The sequence below is a fragment of the Colius striatus genome, chromosome 6 (genome assembly GCF_028858725.1).
Source record: "Colius striatus isolate bColStr4 chromosome 6, bColStr4.1.hap1, whole genome shotgun sequence".
NCBI classification, from domain to species: Eukaryota; Metazoa; Chordata; class Aves; order Coliiformes; family Coliidae; genus Colius; species Colius striatus.
Genome location: NC_084764.1, coordinates 20,561,047 through 20,588,148, shown reverse-complemented (window position 1 = coordinate 20,588,148; position 27,102 = coordinate 20,561,047). Strand labels below are relative to the sequence as shown.

Below are 27,102 nucleotides of genomic sequence, written 5' to 3'. Positions count from 1 at the left end.
ACTGCATTTGACCCTAACGTGAAACCTATCAAAAATATTCTTTTAAATAAGGATAGTCCTGAGCTTTTATCTTTCTTTGCAATGCGGTTGATATGCTAGAGGCATTCCTTTAGCTATATTAGTTAAAATGTGTTCAAAATATTTACCTGTAAAAACTTCCAGTGACAGATCTTTTCAGCAAAATATTGGAGACTTTAAAATAAAAATAATTGATAAAATATATATGTACTTCCCTATAGAAATATTTCTCATATACAATTGTGCTGTTTTAGCCAATATGTGAAAAATAAGCAATATGCAATAGAATATATCTACATCAGCATTTTAACAAGGAGAAGTACTATTCAGAAGCATTGAAATAGAAGGAAACATTATAAAAATGGACAGACCATTTAACTGAAAAATATGCAAATAAAAAAACTTGTGATGATTTTCAAACAACAGAGCTATGTGACAACACGGTAACAGGATTAACACTTCTATATACTTGAAAATGATTATTTGGCTATAATCTTCTTTGGTTTTACCAAAGTAATGATTTGCATTAATCCCTAACTTAAAGAGTACTGTGTTGAAACATTACATTAGTAAGCTAGAAACTCTATACTGATCCTAACTGTTATGTAAATTTTCATGTCTCATATGTATTTTTGGGTTGCTATCCAGAAATGGAAATTTTCATTTTGAGACATGACATGGAAACAACGCAAGAACAAACAGACGCAGAGAACATGCCCCACTTTATTTGGTACTAACTTCATCTCCCTTCTGTATCTGAACTAGATTCTTCCTCCTTTTCTTTTCCTTCCTTTTCACATGTCTTCTAAGGCCAAAGAAGACCTAAGAGCAGAAGGAGTAGGTGGCATTAAATGGAGCCAAAATTCCTGAGCTGCTGTCATGCTGGCACCACAGAAACAACAGGTGGGAGAAGTTGACAAAGATATGAGAAAACTGGAGGTGAAGGAAATGTGCACTCTATATAATGAAGTGTCTCACTGCAGCTCTGCAGAAGCCTATATTTTGCTTAATGAGGAGCTCTGAAGTCCAAAACTCCAGGGAAATGTAGTCTTGAACTGCAAATCATCTAGCTAAATAACTTGGATCAAGGCACCAAACTTCCACCTCAGTCAAAAATAGGCTGTCTGAAAAACAGTCTCAGTACTTTCTCTAGTATACCATAGCATGGCAGCAGATCCAGTAGACATATACACAAGCATTCCTTAACTAGCTTTCACGTACTAAACAGAGAGTAAATTTTCACTCACTTGGGATGGCTTGGAAAATGCACTCTGCACTGTCATTTATGATTATTGTAGTCTTTCCACCCTTGGCGTGATACAGTCCCCAAAGCTTTATGCACATGTGATGTACTTTATTTTCTTCTTCTGTCTCATTTGCCATGTGTTCAAAATACTGCCACACCATTGGATGACAGAGGCTGCAGATATTCATGTAACATAAGGGAAACTATAACCAAGATGCTAAGAAATTTATAAGCAACCTCATAATGGTGCAATTAATTTCTAGCCAAGGCAAAAGATAGGACTGAGACCTCAAGTTTTGCTACTTATGCACTTATAACAGTCATTTTTGTTGCCTTTTACATCCCTCACCAGGTTCAGCTCCAAGTGGCCTTTGGTTTTCCTAGACATGTCTCTGAATACTCAATGTCTCTATACAGAGACGCTGTGGAGTTTTCATCCATGGAGATACTCAAAACATATCTAGATGTGACCCTGGGCAATGGCTCTAGGTGGCCCTGCTTGAGCAGAGGGTTGGACAAGGTGACCTTCAGAAGTATCTGCCAGTCTCAATCAATCTGTGACAATGTTTGTCCATTTCAGATTGCATTAAAAACATCCTATCCTCTGAGGACAGTGGGGAAGGAGACTAAATCTTTCACTTTTGATGCTCTGAATCAGTATGTAACTTGTATAACTTTGTAGTGATATAATAGTTCTTGCCCCAGAGGGGCAAGGTGAGCATTTTCACAACTTATGGCTAAATCTTGCAAATGCCATCATCAAACTTACAGTGAAATTTTGCCTGTTCAAATTAAGGGCCATAGATTAATAACGATACATTCTAATGGTGATTTCTGCAAGATATAGCTGTTAATAATTTTGAGATTTAAAGCATTTGCATGAGTAGACTGCAGCTGCTGTCTACTATGCTTGTTAAATGCTACATTAGTGCAAACTTGATACATCATGTCAAAAATAAAACTCGAAAGTAAATGAAAAATCTCCTGCAAAGTGCAGAAACAAACACAAGCAAACTCTTAATTTCTGAAATATCAATACAAAAATTGCTTTTGGCTTTTAAATTACTCTACAAAACCTGTTAAGTGAGTAATAAGGGCACTATAATAAATTCTTTCTGGCCTGGTAAATCATACCATAATTTGTGCACACATTAAATGCTGACCATATTCATTAAAAGCAATAATCACAAATTGCTTGGGGTTTCTATTCACTACTAACAGATTTAAATGAATGCCTATGAGATTTAGGAACAAAAGTTGTTTCTGAAACTTCCCTCCAAGGTTTTAATAAACTTAATGAGAAGGGGAAACTTGAAAAGCCTGTAGAAACCCCAGTATTTTTCACTTGTAAATGCTGAAACACTGAAAACACACAAATTTCTGCTAATGCAAATTCTTTTTAGTCATAACTAGTCCTCTTTATTTTCATTAAACATAATATTCACACTATATTTATTATTTACCTCTGCAGCCCACATCCCTCATCGCAGATATTCAGCCTTCAGATTCACAATTTTCTGCTGTGTTGATGCCAGTTCTCCTGCCTTTAACCTGCTGGCAGCTCTGTATCCCTCTCACATAGGAGATCAGGATGAAATGAGAGCTGTAACCCAACATCACTCCATAAAACAACCTAACTCCTTCACTGGACCACACAGAGCTTTCCTTAGGGACTAAAACCCACTGATGCATGCAAATGTTCAGTGCAGCCCACCTAAATTAATGAGAGAATGGGTATTTCTCTCATTCCCCATACTGCTACAGAACATAAGGCATTAAAATATACATATTATATTTGGGTTGTAAAAGAAAAGATTCTTTTAGAATTACAGTTTTGTTTTGGTTTTTTTTTAAATTCTAAAAGTCTCTGTTGATTAAATTAAGTATGTGCAAACAACCAGGGAAGAAACAAGCACTTATGTCAACTGGTTCTTTTCTCCTTGTGTTTAAGTGTATGCACTGCTATAACACATCTTTTTCATCAACTGCCAGCAACCTTCCCTTTCCCTTAGAAGAAAGTACTAGAAAATTTAAGCTATAAGAAAAGGACTTTTATTTCAGAGATGATTGGGGAGCAGTAAAGCAGAAATGCAGGCCTTGATTCATGGACATATTCATATTTCCAAGAAATACCTATTTGATAAGGCCATTTCCTCACTCACAGATTGTACAGTCAGACATAATACAGAAAATTTCACAAGTCACTGATTTATATTAGTATTAACTATTTTACCTGTAATAAACATGCAATGTCTGGATTTCTTCTTCTAATTTTTTGCACTGTTGAAGAGCAGCCTCTTTTTCTTGTTGCAAGGCTGCCAATTCTGCCTGTGAAATGACAAATAAATGATGAACAATTTATTCAGAATATCCATATTGCTTTGAAAATATAACAATCCTTTGTGTGTTCCTTTCAGTCTTGCTTTATTATAATTAAAGTGATACTGTTTTGTAACACTGTCTTTTAAATCTTTATGAAAAATACCTTCTTGTTCTAGCATTGTAATGCCTCCTATCAGAACACTGTTTTGAATTACTTCCTTCATGTCTATGGTAAACTTTTTGAATGGCTAAGCTTAGGTCTCTTCAAGTTCAGCCTAATATTTATCAGCAAACCTATTTTACATTGATACGAATAGTGCAAAACTGTTGAACAACATAGAGAGAGTGAAGCAAGGCGCTTGGTCACAAACTACTGATGAGTGACCCTTGGTCTGCATGTGGCTCTTTGCCCACAGGATGATGTTACAGGCAGGAAGGCTGCCGGACAACCTGCACCCTGAACAGCAGTGAGGGCTGCTGAGACCAGCACTGCCAGCTCACTCCAGGATCTGGGTGCATTCCCACCCAGGATCTGGTTTATAGTAGACTGAGGGAATCCCTGAGCAATTGCTTCCATCTCCCACCTGTGAACCCTCCCGGATGTTCCCCCTCCTGTTGTTTATTCACACTGAACTGCAAAGGGCCTGTGACTCACAGCCATTATGGAAATTGCAGCATGTGGCTTGTAAGTCAGGAAGGTAGCCAGCCCTGACACCGCCTTACAGTTAAAGAGAAGATAGGAGAAATGAGTACTCATGTGTATTTAATATGGTTCTATAGCTGAATCACCATTAATTTTAAAATGTCCACTTTCAATAGCACTCCAGGACTCCCTTGAGGGCCCAGGTACCATATAAATTACCTTAAAATCAAGAGATGATTAATTGTTGAAACAACAAATAAGACTGGGCTTGCACAGCAATTCTTTGACATATGAGTCCGAGCATTGGGCTGCTTTCCAATACTTTTAATTCATAGTGTAAGTTATTAATTGTACAAATTGTAGAGCCCTAAACCAAGAGGCACATGTGTGAGAAATGCTGACTGTGGATTCTGCCAACTCTTTGGGACAGTGTTGCGGAAAAGTTTCTTGGTAAATTAAAGACCTGTTACATGAGCTATGAACACATGGAGGGAAATACACAGAATTTAGCATCCAGCTCTGCCAAGCTCACGGTATAATCGTGAACAACTCTGCCTCAAAATCTCTCCTATAACAAGGCCTCCACTTGCTTCTGTTTCCTCTTTGTCTGTTAAAACTGTAAGTCTTCAAGGCAGGTGTTTTACTGTTTACTGTCAACTCCCAGTCATCTATGGGCAATTTATTCTGCTGGTTGGTTAATCACGTCCTGGATACACAGCTGACTTCTGGCAAATTTTATTAAACACTGCATTGCACAAATGCAGATACACATATAGTCTCTGCACTGTACTGTTCAGTCTGTCATGTTGCACTCAGGGTTTTGCATGGCCTGGATACAGGAGCCAATGCTATAATTGCTCCTGCAACAGACATTCATAACATTTTACCAGGAAGTTCCCTGGAGAATTAAACCAAACTTTCTTACTATTTGGAGAGTTCCTTCAGCTTTAAAAGTACAAAGTGTTAATGTTTAACCTCTGAGTGTCAGTGGTTTAGAGCTTCTGATTCTGAAAACAATGCATGGGATGCTGGCAAGCCTTAACGCCTATCAGCAAGAGGTTAAAATCCTCTCCAGGTGAGCCTCTTGCCTGGTGCTGCTTGTTGCCTTGCAAGCAGAACTCGCAGAAAACAAGAATGTTAGCCAAACCAAGCTATTTTCTGTAATTATACTGTTCTGTAGGTAAAACAACATTCTTAAAAATTGGAAAACACGCTTGAATCAAAGTAGGTGGTTTGTTCTAGAGGCCAATAATTAACATCCTTGCCAATTTTCAGTGTACTGTGAAGTGTGATTGAAATGGTAGACTGGAAGGAAATGTTTGCAGCTGACACACCTACTCACAGAGAGATTAACGGCTAGTCTCTTTGGAGAACTATCATAAAAAATACACCTAATGTTCCACTTGCTTTTCACGACAAAAGTCAGAAAGCACTAGAGTCTGAAGACTCTTATTTATTCCAGTTTTTCGGCAGAGAAAACTGTACTGATTTGACTAGGTTTCCATCTGGGTTTACACGGTAAAAACAACAGCAGAATTGGGTTCTTTGGATTTATAAAACTCCACAGCTATGAAAACTGAAGGGAGGAAAAGTAGATATTTGTTAATCTTCTCAGTAAGAGGGTTAATACTAAGGAACTGCATGAGACCAACAAAATTCAAGCACAAGAGTTTTTGTGCACAGCATGCAGCCATGCGACAAAACAACCCATCATTCACAGGGTTTACCATGGAGCGGTAAACACAAACAAAATGACTCAAATATCCTCCCAAAAGAGAGCTGTTTCCCTCCACTAGAAGAAGGAAAGCAAAACAGTGCACATCATAAAGTTAAATTGCTAACTAAAATAATGGTGTCTGCACTACTATAAAACATCATGACGACTCCTATAATGTATATTGAAATCCTTTCACAGTGCACATGGCAAAAATCCTACATGAGCTCACCTCTAGTAATAATAATAGCTGCTCGGGAACTTTTTAACAAAATATTATTCTTTTGGAAAATGTCAAACTGTGGAAATCAGAACTCTTCACAGAAATGGATCGGTTTTGATTAAACGTTTTTTGGATGGTAGGGTAAAGAAGGAGCAACAAGAAGAAAAAGAATTACACTCAGGTTCCTCTGGTAAGGCTTTCCCTAAAATGGTCAATTTAGAGGTGAGATTGATCAACACTTTGGTATAGGGGTCACCCTCAGTGACGTTCCTGTGTAATCCTGAGAGGATATTCTGATAACTGGGATATGGTCTCTTTCTCACAATTTTCTTTTGCCCACAAGTTCCTACGCTTTCATAGTGGGCTTAATATGGATACATCCTCCCCCTTCTCTGCCTCCACCCCATTTTCCTGAAAAAGAGAATTTTTGTGTCTGTACTTCTATTTTACATTTTAGTAAAGTTATTTGTTGATTATTTATTTTTTCTAGTTAAATCTGAAAGCTAATTGCTACCTATTAAACAGCCAGATCTTGACTAAAAAAAAAAAAAAAATCTCATTACTGATCCTTTTGCTGTTGCTTCTGTTTAAAAACATTTAAATCAACAGTGATATGTGTTTTCTTAACCAAAAGGCTGGAAAAATACAAGATTTAAGCAAAACAAAACAGTTGGTAAAACTCATTTTTATCTTTTCCTAATTCCTTTAGGACAAACATGAGCACCCTCAACTGTAATCTAGATCATAAGCAGTAAGAACACATAGTAACCTATGCTGTCAGGCTCCCTTTAGGTGAGAGATGGCTTTTATGATGCTTTTCAACATCCAACAAAGAGAAAAAAATTTCAACAAACTTGAATAATAAAGCTTCATGGCTTTATCTTTTTACTGATTTTTTGTTCCTCATGCATTTATAGGGAGCATATATATATATATTTCCACTTTCATATATTTATAGAAAGCATGTATTTTTTCTTCCTTACATATACTAAGTCAACATCCTCTTCTGTTACCTCTGAATAATCAGGCTCTCCATTTTCCTGATTGATTTAAACCCATCTCTCATTGGTGCTTTGTTCACAGGACATCCTAATTCCAGTGGAAACATCTTACCTGATACATCTTCCATCCCATTTGCTCAGTTACCCTCTGGTATCTGTCTATTCTCCTGCCTACTGGTATTACCATGGAAATTCTTATTCATCCTGAAATGATGCTGCCTTACAACAGGTACTATTGAATTCCACTCCACTGCTTTTCTTTTTTCAGTACTTGAAGCCATTCCAATCTTTCTGCAAGATAGCTTGAACTTAACATTGTATTAATAATATCTTCACTTTGTATTAATAATATCTCCTAGCTTTACATCATCAAGACTTCATTGGTGCGCTGTTGCTTTCCATGTCAAAGGTTCTCAATGACAGCATTAAAGCAAATTGGTTCAGTACCAATTGGTGAGAAACTGAAGGGAAACTCCACTACTGAAATCCTTGGACCTCAACGTTTCTCCTTTCAAAGCTGTTTGCTGTTGCCTTCCTGCTAACTAGTTTCTTATTGCCTTTGACTAATCCCTCATCTCCTTCATGGGTATGTGACATTTTGCAGACAGACATGAGCTCAATGTGCCCATCCTTCTAAACAAAAGATGCTAGGTGAACCCAGTTAACAGCAAGCAGCATTCCCACTGTAAGCTTGTGCCTGCATGTAAAATAACAATATAGACATTCTCCATTGTAATTAATAATTTTCCAAATGGCATTATGTATAAGCTTATGTGTCAGCTTATATTTAATGAGTTTCCTTGTCTAAATAGCCAGCTATCATACCAAAGAAGAACTCTTGCATGATCTTACTTGGGTGAAAGCTGTATTTCAATCCACTGTTGATGGACCTGTGCTTTAAAAACATTTTCACTCTAAACTTTCTCTAAAGCCTCACAATAAAGACTAATTGATCTACAGTTATCAGAATTACCCTTTTTTCCCCTTCTAAATATAGATGCTGCCTCTGCTAATTCCCTGTCACATTACATCATACACTTCCTCAAAGAGTGTATTAAAGAACTTTACTATCAGTCCTGCAATTTCAGGTACCAGCTCTTTCAAAATTGGAGATGGAAACCATCCATTATCCCAATCTGTGCAAAACAGACTACTGAACAGCTATGATGTACTCCGTTTCCATATATGCACTTTTCTTAACCCTTGTTATTATAGTTGACATCATCCCTGCTCAATGCTGAGAGAAAAAAAAATAAAAATCACACATTTTTGTATCTAATCTGGACTATCCTTGATCTCCATGCCATTCTCAAAGTGATGGTACATTTCCTCTTTCCTTGTTCTCACTTCAGTTGTTTTAATTTCCTTTCCAAGGGCTGATTTAGCTTAATTTCTTGCAATTGTCATCTGTCTCTGTATCTTCTGTTTTTCAAGAAATAACTTTCTTAATAAATACTCTTCTTGCAGAAGAGATATTCTTACTTTATTCTCATTGAGATTATAATTAACTTAGCTAGAACTGACACCCTTCCTACTCAAATAATTTTCCCTGGGACTGACTGAAATACCTGTTAATGTGCTAGTATTCCTTAACTCAGACACAGTTGCCACCAACAGCTTGCTTTCAACTGATGCAGGATATTTCCATGGATTAGAAGCAGGCTGGATGAGAAGCCTGGAGAGTCTCAAAGGTCATTTCTGGAATTTATGGACTTGTTAATTTACATTTGGTAGAGCTTCTGCTGTTTTGGTCCTATGTTATTGTGAGTCTGAAATGAAATCTAGCTACAAATGGACAGCTGAGAATTGCTCCTATTTCTTGTGGGGCAGAAGTGTATTTCTGCTGATATTACAAGGCTAACTGGATATTAAGAGCTCAGGTGTCTACTCAGGGCAGTAGGAGACTGGGAGGTGAAACAAAGTTCTGAGAATGAAAAAGCAAGAAAAATATGCAAAAAATGTTTTAAGATACTGAAAAAATATTTTTATCTTAGTCTATTTTTATTGCTTTTACATTTTACATATCACAAGAAAAGTACATACTGCATGATAGAGCAGGTCATGTTGTGACACATGATGACATCCAACTTCTAACAATTCTGTTGTTTTTGCATCAGCAGCTGCTACTTAGTGCAGATTACAACAGCTCATCTTATTTTCTATATCAAAGTGTCAACATATCAAAGTGCTTCATTAACAACAGAAGCAGGTGATGCTTTGATCTAGAAAAGAATATAAGCACTTGTCTTATTAATTAGGGGATCAGAGGTTTTTCAGGGTCAAGAAAAAGACTCCAGCTAACACAAGGAGACTGAGAATGCCTAGCAATCTAGTAATACACTAAGTGATCTTCTTGTTTTTTAAATCACAGTGCTAACTGCCAAATTGTTTCATTACAATACAAACAGGGGCCACATTGACCTAGAAAATTAGATAAAATGTTTTAACTTGCATTTAAGTAGCAGATGCCCTTGATGATTTTAAAAATGAAAAGTGAAAATTGTAACTGTACTATAGTAAATGTTATAAATTATTGACCCATCATTACATGTGTAATTAACAATAAGAAATTAAAATTAAAAATATACAATTAAAACTTCATGCTCAGTTTCTGAAGTTTAAATTGTAGTGTCAAATATTCAGCAAATAATATAGGAGATAAACTTGAGTTGGAAAACTCTGGAATAGTAACTGAAATAATTAGAAAGTAAAGAAAAGTTCTTTCTCAACACATCATTTTCTAATGGAAATAGTTTTTGCTAAACCTATCTTCACTTAGAGTAAATCAAGAAACTGTACTACTGATTCCTGGTAGATCTGTGCTGCTGTGGAGGATCAGTATAGCTAGAAAAACTACCTGAAGAACCAGCTGAGGGTTGTTTGTGTGTGTGAATTTCAGGTTGACGGAGGTAGTGGTGGGAACTCTAACAGCCTTTAAGCTACAGCTTCCCCCAACGCACTGCCAAAACCACACCCAGGTTGACATTCCCTCTGGACACAAAGGAATGGGATCTCAACAGCAAACATGACCTTTATGAGTTTGCATCAGGATCAAACAATTAACCATAATAAGATTTTACTCTACAGTCTAATACTGTTGTCAGTCAGAATAAATATCAGTTAATGAAACTTTTTTTTTTTAATATAAAGCATTGTTTCACTGGAACAATAATGCCCTCTCAGGATGCACTGGTTTAGATGGAAATATTTCTGAGGAATGTCAGGCACAATTTCTGACAGAAGCAAAAGTTCCTCCCCAGCCATATGATTAGGTTATTCATTTTAGATGTAGAAACCTAATGTTGAGCCCCAGCCTCTTGCATTAACTCACTCTGGACTTGGCAGACTTCCATTGGCAAAAAATACTTCCTGCTCTAAAGACATGTGAACTACCTATGTTTCTGCTGACTCTCTCTGCAACTGGCACAAATATATTTTCATTATATTGCTAAGTATGTGAAGAGCATAGAAGCAGCACCAGGAAAAAGGAGACTAACCCCCACAGCCTGGACATCAAAATGTTTGTTGGATCAGGGAGGTGAAATCAGGTTTTTCACATATATGATGTGAGTCCATCAACACCAGCTTTTTAACACGCATAGGTGATTATTCTTCAGTTACTTTTCAAACAATGTCTCAATGTTTTATCTTATTGGAATTAAAAATGGTAACCCCATAACCTCCCTTTTATTCCAAAATGGAATTTTCATTTTCAAGAAGTGTTGGCTGCAAGTCTAATTAGTGCCACCTTGCCCAATTCAGCCTTTATGCTATCCCTAATTTAATAGTTTTAGGGAGCTTTTCAGAAGACTTGTGAAAGATATCACTATCTGAGGTCTAGCCTCTTCTCTTCGTGACATCAACAAATTCCTCAGTAAAAATATATGATCATACCATATGAATATTGTCTTTATGGTCATTCCTTTCTGAGAGGTCCTGTTGTGACTCGGATGAGAGCACTAGGTCACAACAAATATTATGCAGATTTTGCAATTGGAAAAATACCCATCAAATGGCTTTTTACTGCTCTGTCAAAGAAAATGAAAGGATCAAACAGCATTGTTGCCCAGACTAGCTACCTATCTACTTCATTTTATTAAAATAAGAGAAAACTTAATATCTACTAATTATCTTAAAGCAATACCAGTATGCCTAGGATATGAATGGTTCATTCTTGTATGGCACAGTCATATCACACTTGGAAGCACATTGTACTGCAATATTTGACATGCAGTTTATTCTCTCACCTAATGATGTGCCTATATTACAGGTAGATTCAGTTCATTATCACATTATGCAAGATAGTCTGTATGAAATGTTCAGAATATTTTTCAGTGACAAATAAGAATTTGCTCATCTAATCTTAGTTATGATGTTGATAGAAAGTTTCTTAATCAGCATTATTTTGTAATATCTTATACTTCTTCTAAGTAATACACAGTATACTGAAATAGCAGGAAAAAATAGTTATTCCAAGGACTATTCAAGGCATGTGATGAGTCTGAGAAATACTACAAATACATGGAATCATTTCACTGTAAAGAATGATTCACAGAGTGAGGAAGATTAATTTGGAATTCTGCCCCTGCGAGGTTGACCCAAAAGTCTAATTGACTTCTCAGGGTCAAGATTTCACTCATGGTTTCTATTTGTTTGAGTACACAGCTAAAATACCTAGAGATACCATCACACACACCTACTATGTGCATATGGGTAATTATCCAAGGATACCACAAAGCATATTTCAGGTAAGGTACCTCAGTGCCAACAAAAAGACTCAAGAATCAGAGGTCCAAAACAGATGTTCATAGCCAGACTGGGCTTTGCACATAAATAATGTCACGGGCAAAGATGCTCACCTTTTAGTAGGAGAAATTTTATTAAGAACACAATCTGCTTTAAAATAGCAAGTAGTTAGGTCTCCATGTACAAGAAGACAGATACGTATCTCAGTACTAAACTGAGATGCATACTGTGAAAAGAAAATAAAAAGAAAACAATCAAGATTACTTTGTTTAAATAGAGAAGCATAAAGCCATTAAAAATGTTATTTTTGCATAGTTGCTACAGCTTTAGAATCCATATGAAAATAACAAAAGTAATTTAATTCCTTTACTTTTCAGAGTAAAGACTATTTACAGGCATGTGCATGTGGAAAGGGCACATTTCTCCGTGTTCTCTAGTTCAGATTTGGCCTCGGTGACATCACATGCTTTGTTTCTGATCTAAAAATCAGTTGGAAACATGCAATTTCAAATAATAGAAAGACATCATCAACATAGAGAAACTTGCCTTATTTAAAGTGAAAATAAAGCACATTGCTTTGAGCATGGTGTATGCCATGTATCCAAGGAAGCCTTATGTTCCCTGTCACAGCTGTGTAGGTAACTAGACTACAAAACATATTTGTTCTAAGGCAGACCAGGTTATCAAATATAAATTTAAAACGAAGGAAGCAACACCATTTCTGATTTACTTTAACAGCAGGCATAATTCCCTCAACTCTGAAAGACCTGACTTGGTTCAGGTGCACCACAAGGACTACTACACTTTGTAACAAACTTCGCTGGCATTCCAAGGAGAAATCAATAAGGAAATGATTGTGTAGGTTGCAGTAGGCTGAAGAAGACTTACAGGTGTTGTCTGAGACCTACTGGCAGATTACTCTGGGAAAGCTTCAAATGTCAGCACCTACGATAAGCCCATTGTCCAGGTAGATGACTTTGGCCATTTAAGATATGAAGTTGGTATCTGCCACAAATAGCAAGTCATCAGCACAGGATCCAAGAGGTAGTGTTGTAATGTTGTCTCAGAAGCTTTGTGGTAACAAAGACCCTATTCAATAAAAACAACATTCCCCTCAGCCCCAAAAGTGTCCTATCCAGTTTGGGGCGGAACTGAACTGGCAGAAGAACAGAAGAGAGTTCGTGTTACAGTCAGACATATTTTATCTGTGCTGCAGCCAGAAACTGTGTGTGCTTTCAGGGCTCTCTATCTGATACATTTTCAGGTTCTGTTAACATATCCCTAATTGACCACAGCAGTCACCTCTCTGTTCGTAAAAAGAAACCAAGCTCCAGCCTAGAGATCTACTGACATGACCTGCCTTGTGTGACCCTTTCAAAAGCTTCCCCTAAAAGGAAGGGCTGCTAATGCCAGATGGTCAGAGGAATAGACCCTGGCACATGGTATCATTCAAAGTATCACTGGGAGAGCAGGTTAAAACCATGCCCTAGAGCTTTCTAACAAAAAGCATAGATGATTGCATGTCACTGTGCAAGTCCATGCCCTGATCCTATTTTAGTTACTAGAGTATGTACAGATAATCCGTCCTGTCAACTACCAAGCACTTAATAAACTTGACCAAGATTGATAAACGTCTTATAAGTAAGTTTGACTGACAATTTGCTTCTCTTGCTTTCAGTAGGGTGGTGAAGCACACTTGACTGTTTAACTGGTGTCACCCGCAGATCCACTTCAAGGATGCAGGAGTAACTCCTGGTCAGGTAAATCTTTCTGACGTTACTTTACTACTCAACCTCTATTGCAGACTCCCCTTATAGTAAAGTCCTTGGCTTTGGCCTTTGACCAGCCATTGACCATGCTGTTTGGACTTGGTTACCCTTTGGCTTCTCTGTTACAAGACATTAATTTATTACAATTCCTTAGTCCTGATTTCAGTGTGACATCAGTCCAACTGAGACATGCTGCAACATTTCACAAGTCTCTTTTCCATAAGAAGATATGTACATCAAAATCATTCATGCTTCATAAAAAGGGAGGAAAAGGCAGTAACTTGAGCAAAAAAGGAGTTAACAATTTACGCTCCAAAGCTTATAACTGATGCTATGTGACAACATACTCCAAATTATAACCTTTCATGCAAAGAGACAGAATGATTGTTACCTCTTGAGTCACAGTACATCTGCAGAAGGCAGCAGTGTCTAATTCCACTATCAGAATTAAACTACTAATCTTTTGTAAAAGCCATGAGTCTCAAAATTAATTTCCCAATGACTCCAGCAGGACTGTTTTGGTCTGTAACTCTTCCAGGACTTGGAAGAAAAGGCAGGGAAGAGCTTGAGCTAATATTTAGTACTTCACCTTGTGGTCTTCATCTTATGGAAAATGGATTATTACTAGGTATACACAAGCAAATTTATCTGATTTTTTTTGTACACATGGAAACTTAGAATCAAAACACTTAGTAACAGCTGTTACACTTCAGAAAAGAATAAATGATTATTGAATAAATGTATCTGTTAGCAGGAAAATAGGAATAGGAAACAGTCCATGAGTATATGCCCCATGCTGACACATACAGACCTTAACTATCAAGACATTCTCAAAACAACTTTGAATCTGGCAAGCTGTTAGTACTTCTCCTTTGACATCTGAAGTTCTAACTGGACAATGTAAAAAGACCATTTGTGCTCTTTTTCCAGCTGGATTAATGTGCCCAGCACTTTTGGGAAAAACACAAAGCTGCATGATTGCTCCTGAGGCTGGCTGCAAGCTTCACTACCTTGAGCCATTTGTGCAACTAGGGTGACTGAATTTTGGAGACACTGTGAACAAGCCATCATCATGACTCCTGTGTTGAGGGGATCATTGACAAACAACTTTTTAAAGTTTCACTCTCAATCTGTGCAATTCTAGATGTGTAAAAGGGATTAGTCATATTGAGTTTGAATTGCTGGTGCTGATTTTGATCAGAACAACTCCCCGAATCTGGCTTTCTAGAAAATCTTACTGCAGTGTTTTCTACCCAAGTAGAACTCAGATGAAGAATGTAAAATTAAAGTAAGAAAAGTAAACAGAGGTGTTTGTGAGAACATATGTTTAGGTTTGATGGAAAAAGTACAACAGAGGATTCAGCAGACAGCACCTTCCTATTGCATCAGCAGGGGATGGATGACTCCATGGACTGTTATGGATGCTGTACTGTTGGTTGAGATCTGTTGATATAGGGGAGTTACTTTCACTCAGGACTCAAAAGTATGTCTTGATAGTAAAGATTTCCAGTACTTTCTGCTAAAATCTAACTACTAAATTTTATATGAGGTTATAATATTTCCTCCTACTGCATATCTATTCCATTAGCTACTATTAGATCTTTGCCTTGGGCAAAAGCATTCTTCACATTTCCTATCTAAGTTTCGGTGCACAGTTGCAGAATATGTCTGAATTTCTGTTGCTAGTCACTCAGACTCGTCTACATTTCAACTGGAAAAAAAGGTAGTCACTTCATATTTGATAATTCCTGCAATATTCAGAGGCAGGAAAAGAAAGCAAAGGGAATAAGAAGAGCGGTACATTACCCACAGTAATCTTTAAAATCATAATTTGCAGAATTAAACAAAATAACCCACTGAAAAGATAAACATTTTCGTCAACTATCAAATGCTCCAGCAATCATCCACAGTATAATCTAATGCAGAAAGTGTATTTCTTTCCCCTAATTTGTGCAAAATAAACGATTTCAATTACCAAAGACATCTGCATAGGAAAATCACATCCTGATAATCCCAGACAGTAAACACTTCTGTATGTTAACTATCTTACAATTAGAATTTTAGCCAGTGCTTTTATTTTTATTTCTTCAAAGCATATGCTATACTTTCCACTGTACCTATTTTACATTTCCTGACTTGAACACCTGTTGAACTAAACTTGTCTTGCCACAATATTTGTAGTTATGCAATCTGTATTCTGTCAATGGCAAGCACTTGGGTAGAATTTCTTATATACCTTTCAACATACCCAGCAGACAATTAAGAACTCTGTGTACAGAAACATTTGCCAACTGAAATGTTAGTGGGACAAGTTTAATCAAGTGATCTTGACTAACTTTTAGCAAAGAATCACAATTTTTTTCATCATCAGTTTACCACTTTAAAACAGCACTTTAAATCTATTTCTTAGAAATTTTTATTGACTCAGTCATTCACACAATCTGCAATACATGCCTGACTTGCATAATACTTCAGTCAATAGTTCCATTAATACTTAAACACTTTCTTTTCATGGGTAGCACAATGAATGACAAATTTGTCTCCAGCTTTTAAGAAAATTTGATTTTGCGAGGAAAATCCCAACCCACTGAAGCCAGCTGAAGTTCACTGTTGACCTCAATGGGATGAGCATTTCCCTGCATCTCTAGCCATAAGTATTCCAATTATATGTGTGCTGTACACAACGATAACACACAGAGTAAGTCTAATTCAGAGAAATGCCTTTGTGTTTGCTGACAATACTATAAATGCAGATATTTAGACAAGCATTGTGCATAATCCTTTCCAATTCAATAATGGTGAGATATTCATGCAGTGCAAGGTGCCACCTGACATTTACTTTTGAACTGACCAGTGCATGTTGGTTTCATCACAGGGCGGAAAAGCCACCACCTATGCAAAAAAATTTGTGAAGAATCTGAACTGCAGTAATAAAAATCTTCAAATAACTGTCACTTTCAGAATGATGACACCTTTTTTTTTAGAATTGGGTGCAGGGTTATTAAACTCATACACAAATGGGGAAACCCGTTACTTTCTTTTGGAGGCTGCTGAATTGGCAGCCCTATTGCATAGGCATGCTGCTGTGGATTGTAGCTGTTGTATGAACCTCCACAAAATGCTTTTGATCCATTTTATCTTGCAACTTAGCAAAGAAATGTTGCAACAAGAAACACCAACAAAGATCTGAAAAACTTAAGCTCTGGATTACCATATTGTGTTCTCCTGCCATTCAATGTGTCAGACAAAGGCAGTGGTGTTCAAAGTAGAAAAAGAAAAAAGAAATTGGTCACAGAAAGTGCAGAGCACAGAGTAAATAATATTCCTCCACATCCCTACTCTTTCATAGATTTGTTGTTAAAAGAGTTGCAGCAATTAGGCTTTTGTTAATTACCAGCTGTTGAAACAGATGTGTTGACTGTCCTTATTAGCCAACAGCTGGGACAGGAGAACAATTGATGCTCTCTAAAACCAACAGCCAGCTGCTTTGCAGTAATTATCTCCTATCAATAATACAGGTGATAAAGGCAGCAAAAAGGTTATGAGCTTCAATATCCAAGGTACTGTTATTGAATATCACTGGAATTTATGGTTAATTTTATAAATGATTAGAACAGTAAATTGCTACATCTGCTTCCTATCTCCATTGTGTCAAGGTCAAGCTATATGCAAATAATAGAGGAAATAGAAAAAGAAAAAAACCCCAGAATTTAATTTTTTTAAGTTTTCTTACTATATTTCTAACATCTTGTTCATCTTTAAAGAATGCTTTCTCTTTCAGATGACCATGACTAGATGTCATTCATCATTAACTCAGCTTCCCCAAATGCCTTTCTTTGCATTTAGTTTTACCATAAATGATTTTTTGGAAGGTGCAGATGGTTATTCCTATCTGTTGGGAAATTCTATTAGACAATATGTAATAAGATATAACTAACAAATGTTTAAAGAGGGAGGGCGTCATACCACTAGAAAGTTAGGTTCTAGTGTCAGGCATGCCATCAATTGTTAAGGAAATTCACTTCACTTCTTGGAATTCGGTTTCCCTAGTGTTAAAATGGAAGAACTATGTTTATCTTGATCGATTGCTTTGTGATTGATGACTTTAACATACTATTTAAATGCAAAGTAATGCTTGCATAATACATTACTGTAACAGGAAAAAACCCTATGCTTTTATAATATTGGTATACATCAAAGATTATAAAATTAATAGTTCTTTTGGAAGCATGAGGTGAGACTTCCATGAACAGGAGCCGCAAGTGAACTGCTAATATCTAAATGAAATATGTCAACATAGGTAGTTGGATGGTTTGTATTTACTTTTGCTTCTGCTTTGAATTATATTTTCTCATCTACATACCCTATTAAAGTGCATTAAAAGAAAACTAAAGCAGAGATTTTAAACCATTTCTATTAGCTGCTCAGTTCATCTCAAGCCAACAAAAGACATGTCTACAAGAACCTACAACCATGTCTATTCACTAATTAGTCTGCACTTAAAGACACTGCCTTACTGAAAACAAGGATTAAGGCTAGTTGAATACTCTCCCTTTCATAGACCTCCCTATGTCTCTGTTGGGTCATCATAAGTAGCTTGTTCTCTGAGCTTTAAGTAGGGAAGCTTGACAATCAGTTCTGGGCTCATCAGTAGGCACCAGGGCAATTAACAGGAACTACCAACATTTTAAACAATATGTAAAGAAATCAACTAGCCAAAAAGCTTCAACAACAGAGATGGGTAAAAAAAAGGTATCATGCTCTCAGGGTAGCTATGTTTTAAGTAAGATATACTACAAGATACATTATTTTTATTTAGAAATAAAGCAAAACAATGTACTTCTCTGTTCTCACTTGAGGTTCAAAAGAAAAAAATTCACATCATTATAGCAGGAAAATTTACATGGATCCTTGTACACACATCTTCACATCTATTAACAGTAATCCACAGCACACTATAAAAGAAACAGAGAACTTGAGCCTAGTTATCAGTTCTCTTTTTTTGGAAGAATGCTAAAAAAATGGGAAAAGAGAAGGCAAAGGAATGGTTTTAAGCAAAGGTTTTTAATTTACTTTTCATCCTTTCCTTATTTCTCCAGCCACTTCTCTCTACCCTTGCAGTGTTTTCAGAATGTTACACTGGGTTTTCCCCTTGAAGGTAAAACTTGTCTGCCTTTTGTTTGTCATCCATGAATGAATTGTGAGGGGGAGAGTTGGGTGCAGGTGGAAAGTAGTTTAGTTTTGGTCTCACACTGCTTTGGTCTACCAACAGAAACTTAACACTTAGGCTGTACCAACAAGGAACTAATTTGAGCAATGTACATTACAGGGCTCCTCTGCCCTAGGAAGAGACTTGCCAAAAAGTATGAATCCAATGTGGAAAGATATTAACTATATTCAGGACAGCAATTAGAAAATTCTTAAGAGCTGGTATTCTGCATGTGTTTCTATGGCAGAAACCACCACAAAACAAGTAGGAACCTGAAGCCTTGAAGGAGAAAGTGATGGTGAACATTGTTTCTCCTTGGTCAAGGCATATTAACTTTCAAACCAGCTCAGGTCTATGAATTGGTCACAACTGGAACTGTATCTCTGCAGAATTAACCACCAGTCTCTAAGAGCCGAAAAGCACCCTAGGGTGTGTACCGCATGGCCACTGGCATGCTGTCAGAGAGCTGAAAGCACCTGGACTTTGGTCTCCTGTCTTGCAACAGTCACAGTTTGGTAACACACAGCTTGACCGGACTCACAATCTAATTACAGTAACCCTTCCCAGCTGAAAAACAGACCTAAGAAGATCCAAATTAACACATGAATCAGACACACTATGTCTGCTGCGCCCCTCGTGAACCTCTAGGACACCAGAGGCACAGCAAATCTGTCTCAGTGAATTTAATCCAATATACTTCCAATGTATTGGCATATCTTACCTTGCTAACAAAATCTACCATGCATAATCTGGACCCAACACAGTGTGTTTTCCTTTGTACTTTGTTTTCAAATAAAACATCTACAGACAGCACAGGCCAGTTCCCTGAGAATGTAAAGTTGAAAACTGCTTCCCAAAATACAACTTTCCCGATATCTCATAAAATCTTTGTAAATGTGACAATCAAGCACTCAGGAGAACTCACCTGGCAACAGCTGCATTGAAACAAAGTTACTGCAGCAACAAGTAACGTCATGGTGTTAATAATTGACATGGAAAGAATGAAAAGGTGAGCAAGGGATAAAGGGGACAAAGGAAAGATTTCAGTATAAACTTCTGTTGGTAAGTAATCAATCAAAATTAAGATTGAAAGAGACAGTATGAACGTTATATTGAAAACTGAAGTAAGTTTGATATCTTGGACGTTATATCGAAAACTGAAGTAAGTTTGATATCTTGGACTGTTGAATGGGGCTTGTAAAACTCCATTTTCTGTAGCCTGATTTGCAAAATTTGACAAACAAATCCCCTGCTGATTTGAATCTACTTTCATTCAATTCCTCTAAGAAACTGAAGCAAATGCAGGAACAGCGGCGTCTTATGTTTGCTGTGTGCAGGAAAAGCATCGTGTGATTCCTGGTTCTGCAGGCTAAGGCAGGAATTAGCAATGCAGTGGTAACGAATGAGTTTCTTGTTTAACATAATCTAACAAAAGACCACTCCCCTTGGAGGGAGGAACTACATCCTAGAAACACTGTTCAGAAGAAGCTATTTTGGATGACTGAATTATCAATGGCCTTGGGTGAAATGGACTGCTATCTTGACATCCACCACTTACTACTGGTACAGGTCAAGGCAGCAAGAAAATACAAGCTGAAGTTAAATATTTAAGAAATTAAGTTTTGCCTTCTCAAACAAAATTTTCTTTATTCCACAATATGACCAACTTTTGATTTTTATATTAAAAACTATGTTAGTACTGTTTCATTTACACCAATATTGCTTTGCCCTTTGCCCAGAATCCTGGCAGCTGATGAAATTTATTTTTTTTGTAAAAGAGACGGTTCCTAAATTTAATTCCAGTATCAGAGTTACAATCCTGAATAACTCACATACTAAAATAAAATACTCACAAAATTAAGGAATTTGCAAGTTCAGTCCCCAAAGATGTTGTTTTTCAGTGAAGCTGGTAGCCAGTCTTGGTTCCTGATTTGTGAAGATACACTAAGTCCCATCATTTCTCAAAGATGTAAATCCAGTTATGCGGCACTTCTTGGGAGGAAAGTACTAATTCATACCAGGTCTTAGGAGGAGCAAGAGATGGTATTAATAGGCCATAGTTTTTCCAAATATCAAATAAAATCTTCCAGCAAAGAGCTAGCGATAACTTATGAAATGTAAATAATTAAAGATGACCTGTAACTGTCAAACTTATGTCACAGTTACTGCTCACTGGACTTAATTACACAGGGCCTAAGGCTGCTCTCACTGAAGTCAACAAAAGTTGGCACACTTAGTTCACTAGAGGCGAGGAATTTCTTTGTGGTCTAGTCACTAACAAGTTGTCACTGTTTGCAAGAATTAATGAACTTCTTATTTCCTACAAAAATTAATTATTTTTTTTAAGGCTTCAGGGAGATGATAGTTTTACAGTTAAAGAAGCATTTTTTAATACTTAGACTGTTTGTTGATGCTTCACAGTGTACACAAATTTAAAATATAACATATAAAACTTAAGACTTCTTTTTAATTTACTGCACTATGGTGTTCCGAAAAATTCTGAGAACCTTATTCAGCATCTAGGTGACCTTCCAGAAAAGGTCTTGTTTTTTTACCTCAACCAGACTGCAGTTGAATTGCGAGTTTCTCTGAAAATAAGCCCTTTATATAAAACAAAACATTTCTATCTCTCCTAGATAAACTAGCTCAGAGCCCATAATCACCAATGGTTTTTTCAACAGTAGGTAACCACTCCTTTGACTGAGTTACTAGCTCACCCCTTTGCTTGTCGTACTCTTTTAAAAAAAATCTTTATTTTACAGATTTTTTTTTTTTTACTCATATTACATTTTTGAGAACTATGGTGAGGAATAATTGCTTCCTAGTAGCTACAAATATCGTCACCATCATCATCTAGCAGTTAGGTTGAAATATTTGTTGCTACAAACACTGAAACTAACTGCTGGTATCTACAATAAACTTCACAGCTCAGTAAAAAAACCACAGTAAGTAAATATCAATTGACAAGTTCAAAGTATGTTTGTTAATAAAAGTATCTCACTATTTCATTATCACTGCACTGAATCAAATTATTATTTTAAAACAACAATAGCTTTCCAGAAGTTTGTAAAAAACTTCAATAATTTAAATTAACCATTCATAATCTTTCCTGCAGCATAATTGTAACATATAAATTTTGCAGTTATTATTCCATAGGAAGAAAATAAATACCACTATTAAGGAACAAAAATTAAATTGAGAATATTGACTAGATAAATCTCCTATACCAACATGCATTTTAGGAACTTAATTTTAAGAATGAGATTTTGTTAGTAAGGTAAGTATTGGCTATATGCTTAATACTTTTACATACAAGAAAAGGAAGGATAGTGCTAGGGAACTTGTCTGAAGATTAGCCTAATCTCCTAAATATGTACCTTAAAAATGTAGGTATCATTAGCAATTGATTAAGGAAAAAATAAACATACCCTGGATTTCCAAGGAACATACCTTTACTTTGTTTCTTTATAAACTATGAAGGATGAATGTCAGACAACCTCTGACTGTTCAATGCATTATCAAGCTTTTGACAGAAGCCTATTAAACACACATCTTGGGAAGTTCTCGGCATGTTCGAAGTGCAAGAAGCTTCTCCTTATCAAGAAAAGTCATCTCTGTATCATCACTAAACATACAATACATTTTCTCCAAGACAGGACTACTAGACCTCATCAGTGGCTAACAAAGCAAATTCAGACCTGGTCCAAATTTAGTAGCTCAATTCAGAAATGCAACTTTCTGAGGCTTCACACCTGAGGCTTCATTTAAGATTTATTTTAAAGTACTATAGGAGGATACACACAGTATTATGTACAGCTACATAATGTGTGTATATATACATATGTACACACACACATTATATATGTATATGTAGGGCTGTACACACCTGAATCCATCTGTAAGTGTACCTTTCCACGCAGATCTATGTGTATAATTAACCAGACATTTCTAAAGAACATTTCACTTATCTTTTGCATTTACCTTTAGGTAAATGCCTCTTTGTATTGACTATAAATTGAGCCCTGACAAGTAGCAGCTAAAGGTGGCAGTGAAACCCTGCCTTGTAAGATGATAAATAAGGTCATGAAGTCAAGTACAGAGATATTAGGACATCTCAGAGATAAGGTTACCAATATACATGCTTCATGATGCTGCTTTTAACCGCACAATCTTTTTTTTTTCCAGACTTCTTCCTAATTGTTGCATGTGGTGGACCTTTACCTTGGTGTGAATCATCCTTGCCCAATGAAAGGGCCTGTTACCTACTTTTTCCTGCTTCTTTTGTTGCAGCCACTGGAATGGGATCATAGTAAGAGAGCAAATGTGCTTCATATTTAATGGAGCTGAATGCTGCTCAGCAGTCGTGGAATCTATCTGTCCTTTGGTCAAGGCACCTTAGCATGAATTAACTGAAAGTTTTCAGAGGGATTCATAGTATGTTACCCATTTTCTGACTGTGCAAGATAAATCCCTCATGTCTAATCTGCAGAAGTACTGTGCACTCACAGCTGCAACTGAAGTCAATGGGAGACAGAACATAAATGCTATATAATGCCTCTACATCAGATCTCAGATCAAATTACTGAAGGCTTTAACTGCACTGAAAACAATTAAGAGGAAAATGAAAATGTAAGTGGCTATCCACAGTTATCACAAGTGAGAAAGCTTATTTCCAGCATTTTCTGCCTGTCATCCACAACTGAAAAGAAGCAGATTTCGATCCGTGAAACAGCACATCAGTGAAAGAAGGGACTGTATGAACAGGATAGCCTACACCACACAAGTAGGAGGCTAATCTTCTCAGTTGGAAACTAGCTGAAGCAGCCAGGATATTAAATCAGCAACACAAGGGGAGGTTATTTGGAAGGCAAATGAGGTACATGCTCAAATTCAGCACCTAATGAGCAAGTTGAACCAATGTGGCAACGAATATAATGAAAAGAATCTCTTCAATTGTTTATGTATTGATCCCAGGAATCTGGGTAAGCAGCAAGAGGAAACTCTCATTGATGGGAATAAATTTCATATAACCAGCATTACTAAAACCTGGCAGACAACTGGCATGTTAAAATCTCTGATTAATAGGAAGGGTTGAGGAGACAATAAAGGAATGAGGTGTATTAAAAAAACCAAAGTAGGCCATTATTCCTTTTAGAATGATCAATAACACAGGACCACAGCTCTTGCATACTTCAAGGTCAATATGCTAACTAACATCACTTAAGAAATACTTGGTCAGCAAATTAAGGCACAGGACAAGATTTTCTTCTGCACATAGCTATAATCTTTGGAAAGGAAAATGATATTGTTATAGGGGACTTCAGCTTAGGATATGTATTTTGGGCCACCTTTTGTGTGGACAATTATAAACTAGTACTACACACTTTCAAAACCTATATATTATTTAATAGCATGAGGTAAACAATCTCATTATAACAAAAGATATATTAATCACTGTATTGGATATTGACAAATACTTAGAGATAAGTGATAAAAACTTGACTGAATTCCACACTGAATTCTGGGGAAAAAAAACCCAGAATCTTCATATGCATAGAAACACCTGAGCAAATATCCAAAACATTTAAAAATTGGGAGAAAAAAGATAGAAAGATATGAGAGAAAACTATGGAGTCCTTTAAGGGACTATAAAAAACCCCTGAGTGAGTTCTATTTTAACTCACAACCAAGTTAAAATAGAACTCCTTTTTCATGTAGAAAGTAAAGCAAATATATGACAAAAAGTAAAAAAACTACAGAGTAAAAAAGTACAAATACATCCCCAAAAGTATAAGTTCTGAGGTAATGACAATTGATAAGAGTAGTTAAAGGCATCAAGAGAAACCCCCATAATTAGGACTACAGACAGTACAGTAAATATATAAGCCCATTCCAACGTTGGAATATCTATACTATAAATTGTGCAAAAAGTCCCTAGGAGTGTTCAGGATCTAAGTTGGTCTGTCTTTGTAAAAAACATAATGAATAGTTACAGTTTATATAGAATTAATACACATTTTTCAGTTGATTAGAAATCAGAGGGATAAGTTTTACATTTACATATTCAGACAGTGTTCACTTTAGGTGTGGCAGGGTTGTTAGAGAAAATTCCTATTAATCAATGTTGAAATACTAGGACATTCCCAAAGACTGGAAGAGCACTAAAAATGTGTCAATATTAAAAAAACAAAAGACTAGTGGGATTAAAACTGGGCCAAATAAGTGAAAACACTGGATTCAATTAATACAGATTTTAATGACAGAATATAATTATTTCCAGTCAACATGTTTTTGTGTAAAATGGCTCTTGCCAAACAAATCCGATTTCCTTCTTTGATGAGATTAGAAGCGGATGTTGTACAGAGATTTGTTAGGCTTTGACTTGTCAGATATAACAGACTGATTAAAAAAGAAAAGCACTACATACCATCAAGAACAAACTTATGTGGGTTCAGAGTGGGCTGACAGTTAAAAACCCACCCAAACCTCATGTTCCAAGAGGTAAATATCACGGAGTAATACTATACTAGTAAGGTGCACAGGTATCAGTGCTAGGCATTTTCTTACTCAATGTATCCTTCAATTAATCAGAATCGGGTAAACATGGTTAGTAATGTTCATGAACAACAAAGTAAGTAAGTAAATAATGATGACAAAACAATGTTTTGGGCCATTGGTAGCTAGGCATATTCAAATAAAATGTGTTTTGAGAAAACCAAATATGAAACTGTGAGTCTAAAAAGAGCAAACACAGGCCACAGTTACAGAAAGGGTAACCATATTCTGAAAAGCACTGACTTTGAAAAAGATCTTGGAGTTATCAACAAAGCAATTAAGGTGATGTTACTTCATGTATGACACTGAGAAATAGAGATATAAAAACGCATAAGTGTCTGTGACCACATTCTAAAATAAAAGGGTGTTAAAAATCCAGAAAAGATGTGGAAAAAAGCCATAGTGGTAATGCAAGAACTGGAGAAAAGGGCATGTAGCGGAAGACCTTATTCTGTTCAGATTATAAAAAAACCCTGAGGATATGCCTACTCACTGAAGATATACAGATGTGATAGTTCTGAACAAGGTAAATCATGTACCAAGAATGGAATAGTTTTATGTTGCTACCGATTGCCATTGTCCCTTGATAAATGGACAGAAAATATAGCATACAAAAGACTTAGTAATCTAGTTGAGTAAGGGCAACTTGAATCACTGGAACAAACTATCAAAAGGAAACGATGGTCTCCCCATCTCTTAGAATTTTTATATCAGACCTAGATGCCTTTATGAAAGCACGTTTAAACAGAAATTTCTGGGCTCAGCAGAGGGATAATCAGTGAAATCGGTGATTGGTGATATTCAGAAGACCAACTAAATTACATAAAAAAACCTCCTGGGCTTGGTCTTAAATGATTAGAATTTATGAATGATAAATATTCTGAACAGGAAAGTTTTGTACACCTCAAATAGGCATGTAAAATTTGTCGGTACTTTTGACCTTAATTTGTTCGTGTCTTGGTTTACCCATGAAGCATGAAGAAAACAGTCCTGCAAGAATATACTAAAGGTTTATTAAACCTTCAATTCTTATAACATTGAATACTACAGAAAATCCCCATGCTGGTTACTTAAAAATCTGTTTTCATGGAAGGGTTTGAACAGTATCCAGTAAACAAGGGATTGGCACACATAATGAACAAAGAAGATAAAAAAATGTATTGACTGTCTGTTCTCTGGATACTGTGTGGAGCAGGAATACTGTGAAATAAAGCATACATGATTCTGTAATGAAAAATGTTAACATACTGCTTCAGGGGAAAGGGGAGTAAATGAAGATGCTCACTTCAGAAATGCCAGAACTGAGGTTAACTCTTGATTAACTGGCTACTTCAGTGTAGCTTTTTGCATTTCTAGCAAATAACATTGTACAATTGTGCACATACACAATACTCATAATTATTGTCTAAATAACCTGCCCTCCTGAAAGGACAAATGTTCTGATGAATAACTTTGCTGAAAGCAAGACCATTTGCTTCCCCTATCATGCACTCCTTAAATCCCCTGCAATTTGTCAACTTTGAATGCAATACTTCTCCAGGGGCTACCAATGAGCTTTTCACATCTTGCTCATGTCATCCATTTTCCGCTTGATTAGTGGGGACCTGAAGTAATCTTTCTGCTTCACAGAACAACTAAAGCCAACATACACAAAAA

General features: G+C 36.4%; 1 protein-coding gene across 7 annotated transcripts in view; it reads right to left on the bottom strand.

The window, feature by feature from the left end:
• MIPOL1 (mirror-image polydactyly 1) overlaps window positions 1-27,102 on the bottom strand; it is a 193,633-nt gene that overhangs the window by 46,391 nt on the left and 120,140 nt on the right. For 6 of the 7 annotated variants that reach the window (XM_061998527.1, XM_061998532.1, XM_061998529.1 and 3 more), the window contains one exon: window positions 3,498-3,592. In XM_061998527.1, the coding sequence (XP_061854511.1) occupies window positions 3,498-3,592 (95 nt within the window). Of the gene's footprint in view, window positions 1-790; window positions 841-3,497; window positions 3,593-27,102 lie in introns of those variants that run through there. The other variant, XM_061998533.1, reaches the window with a different exon arrangement.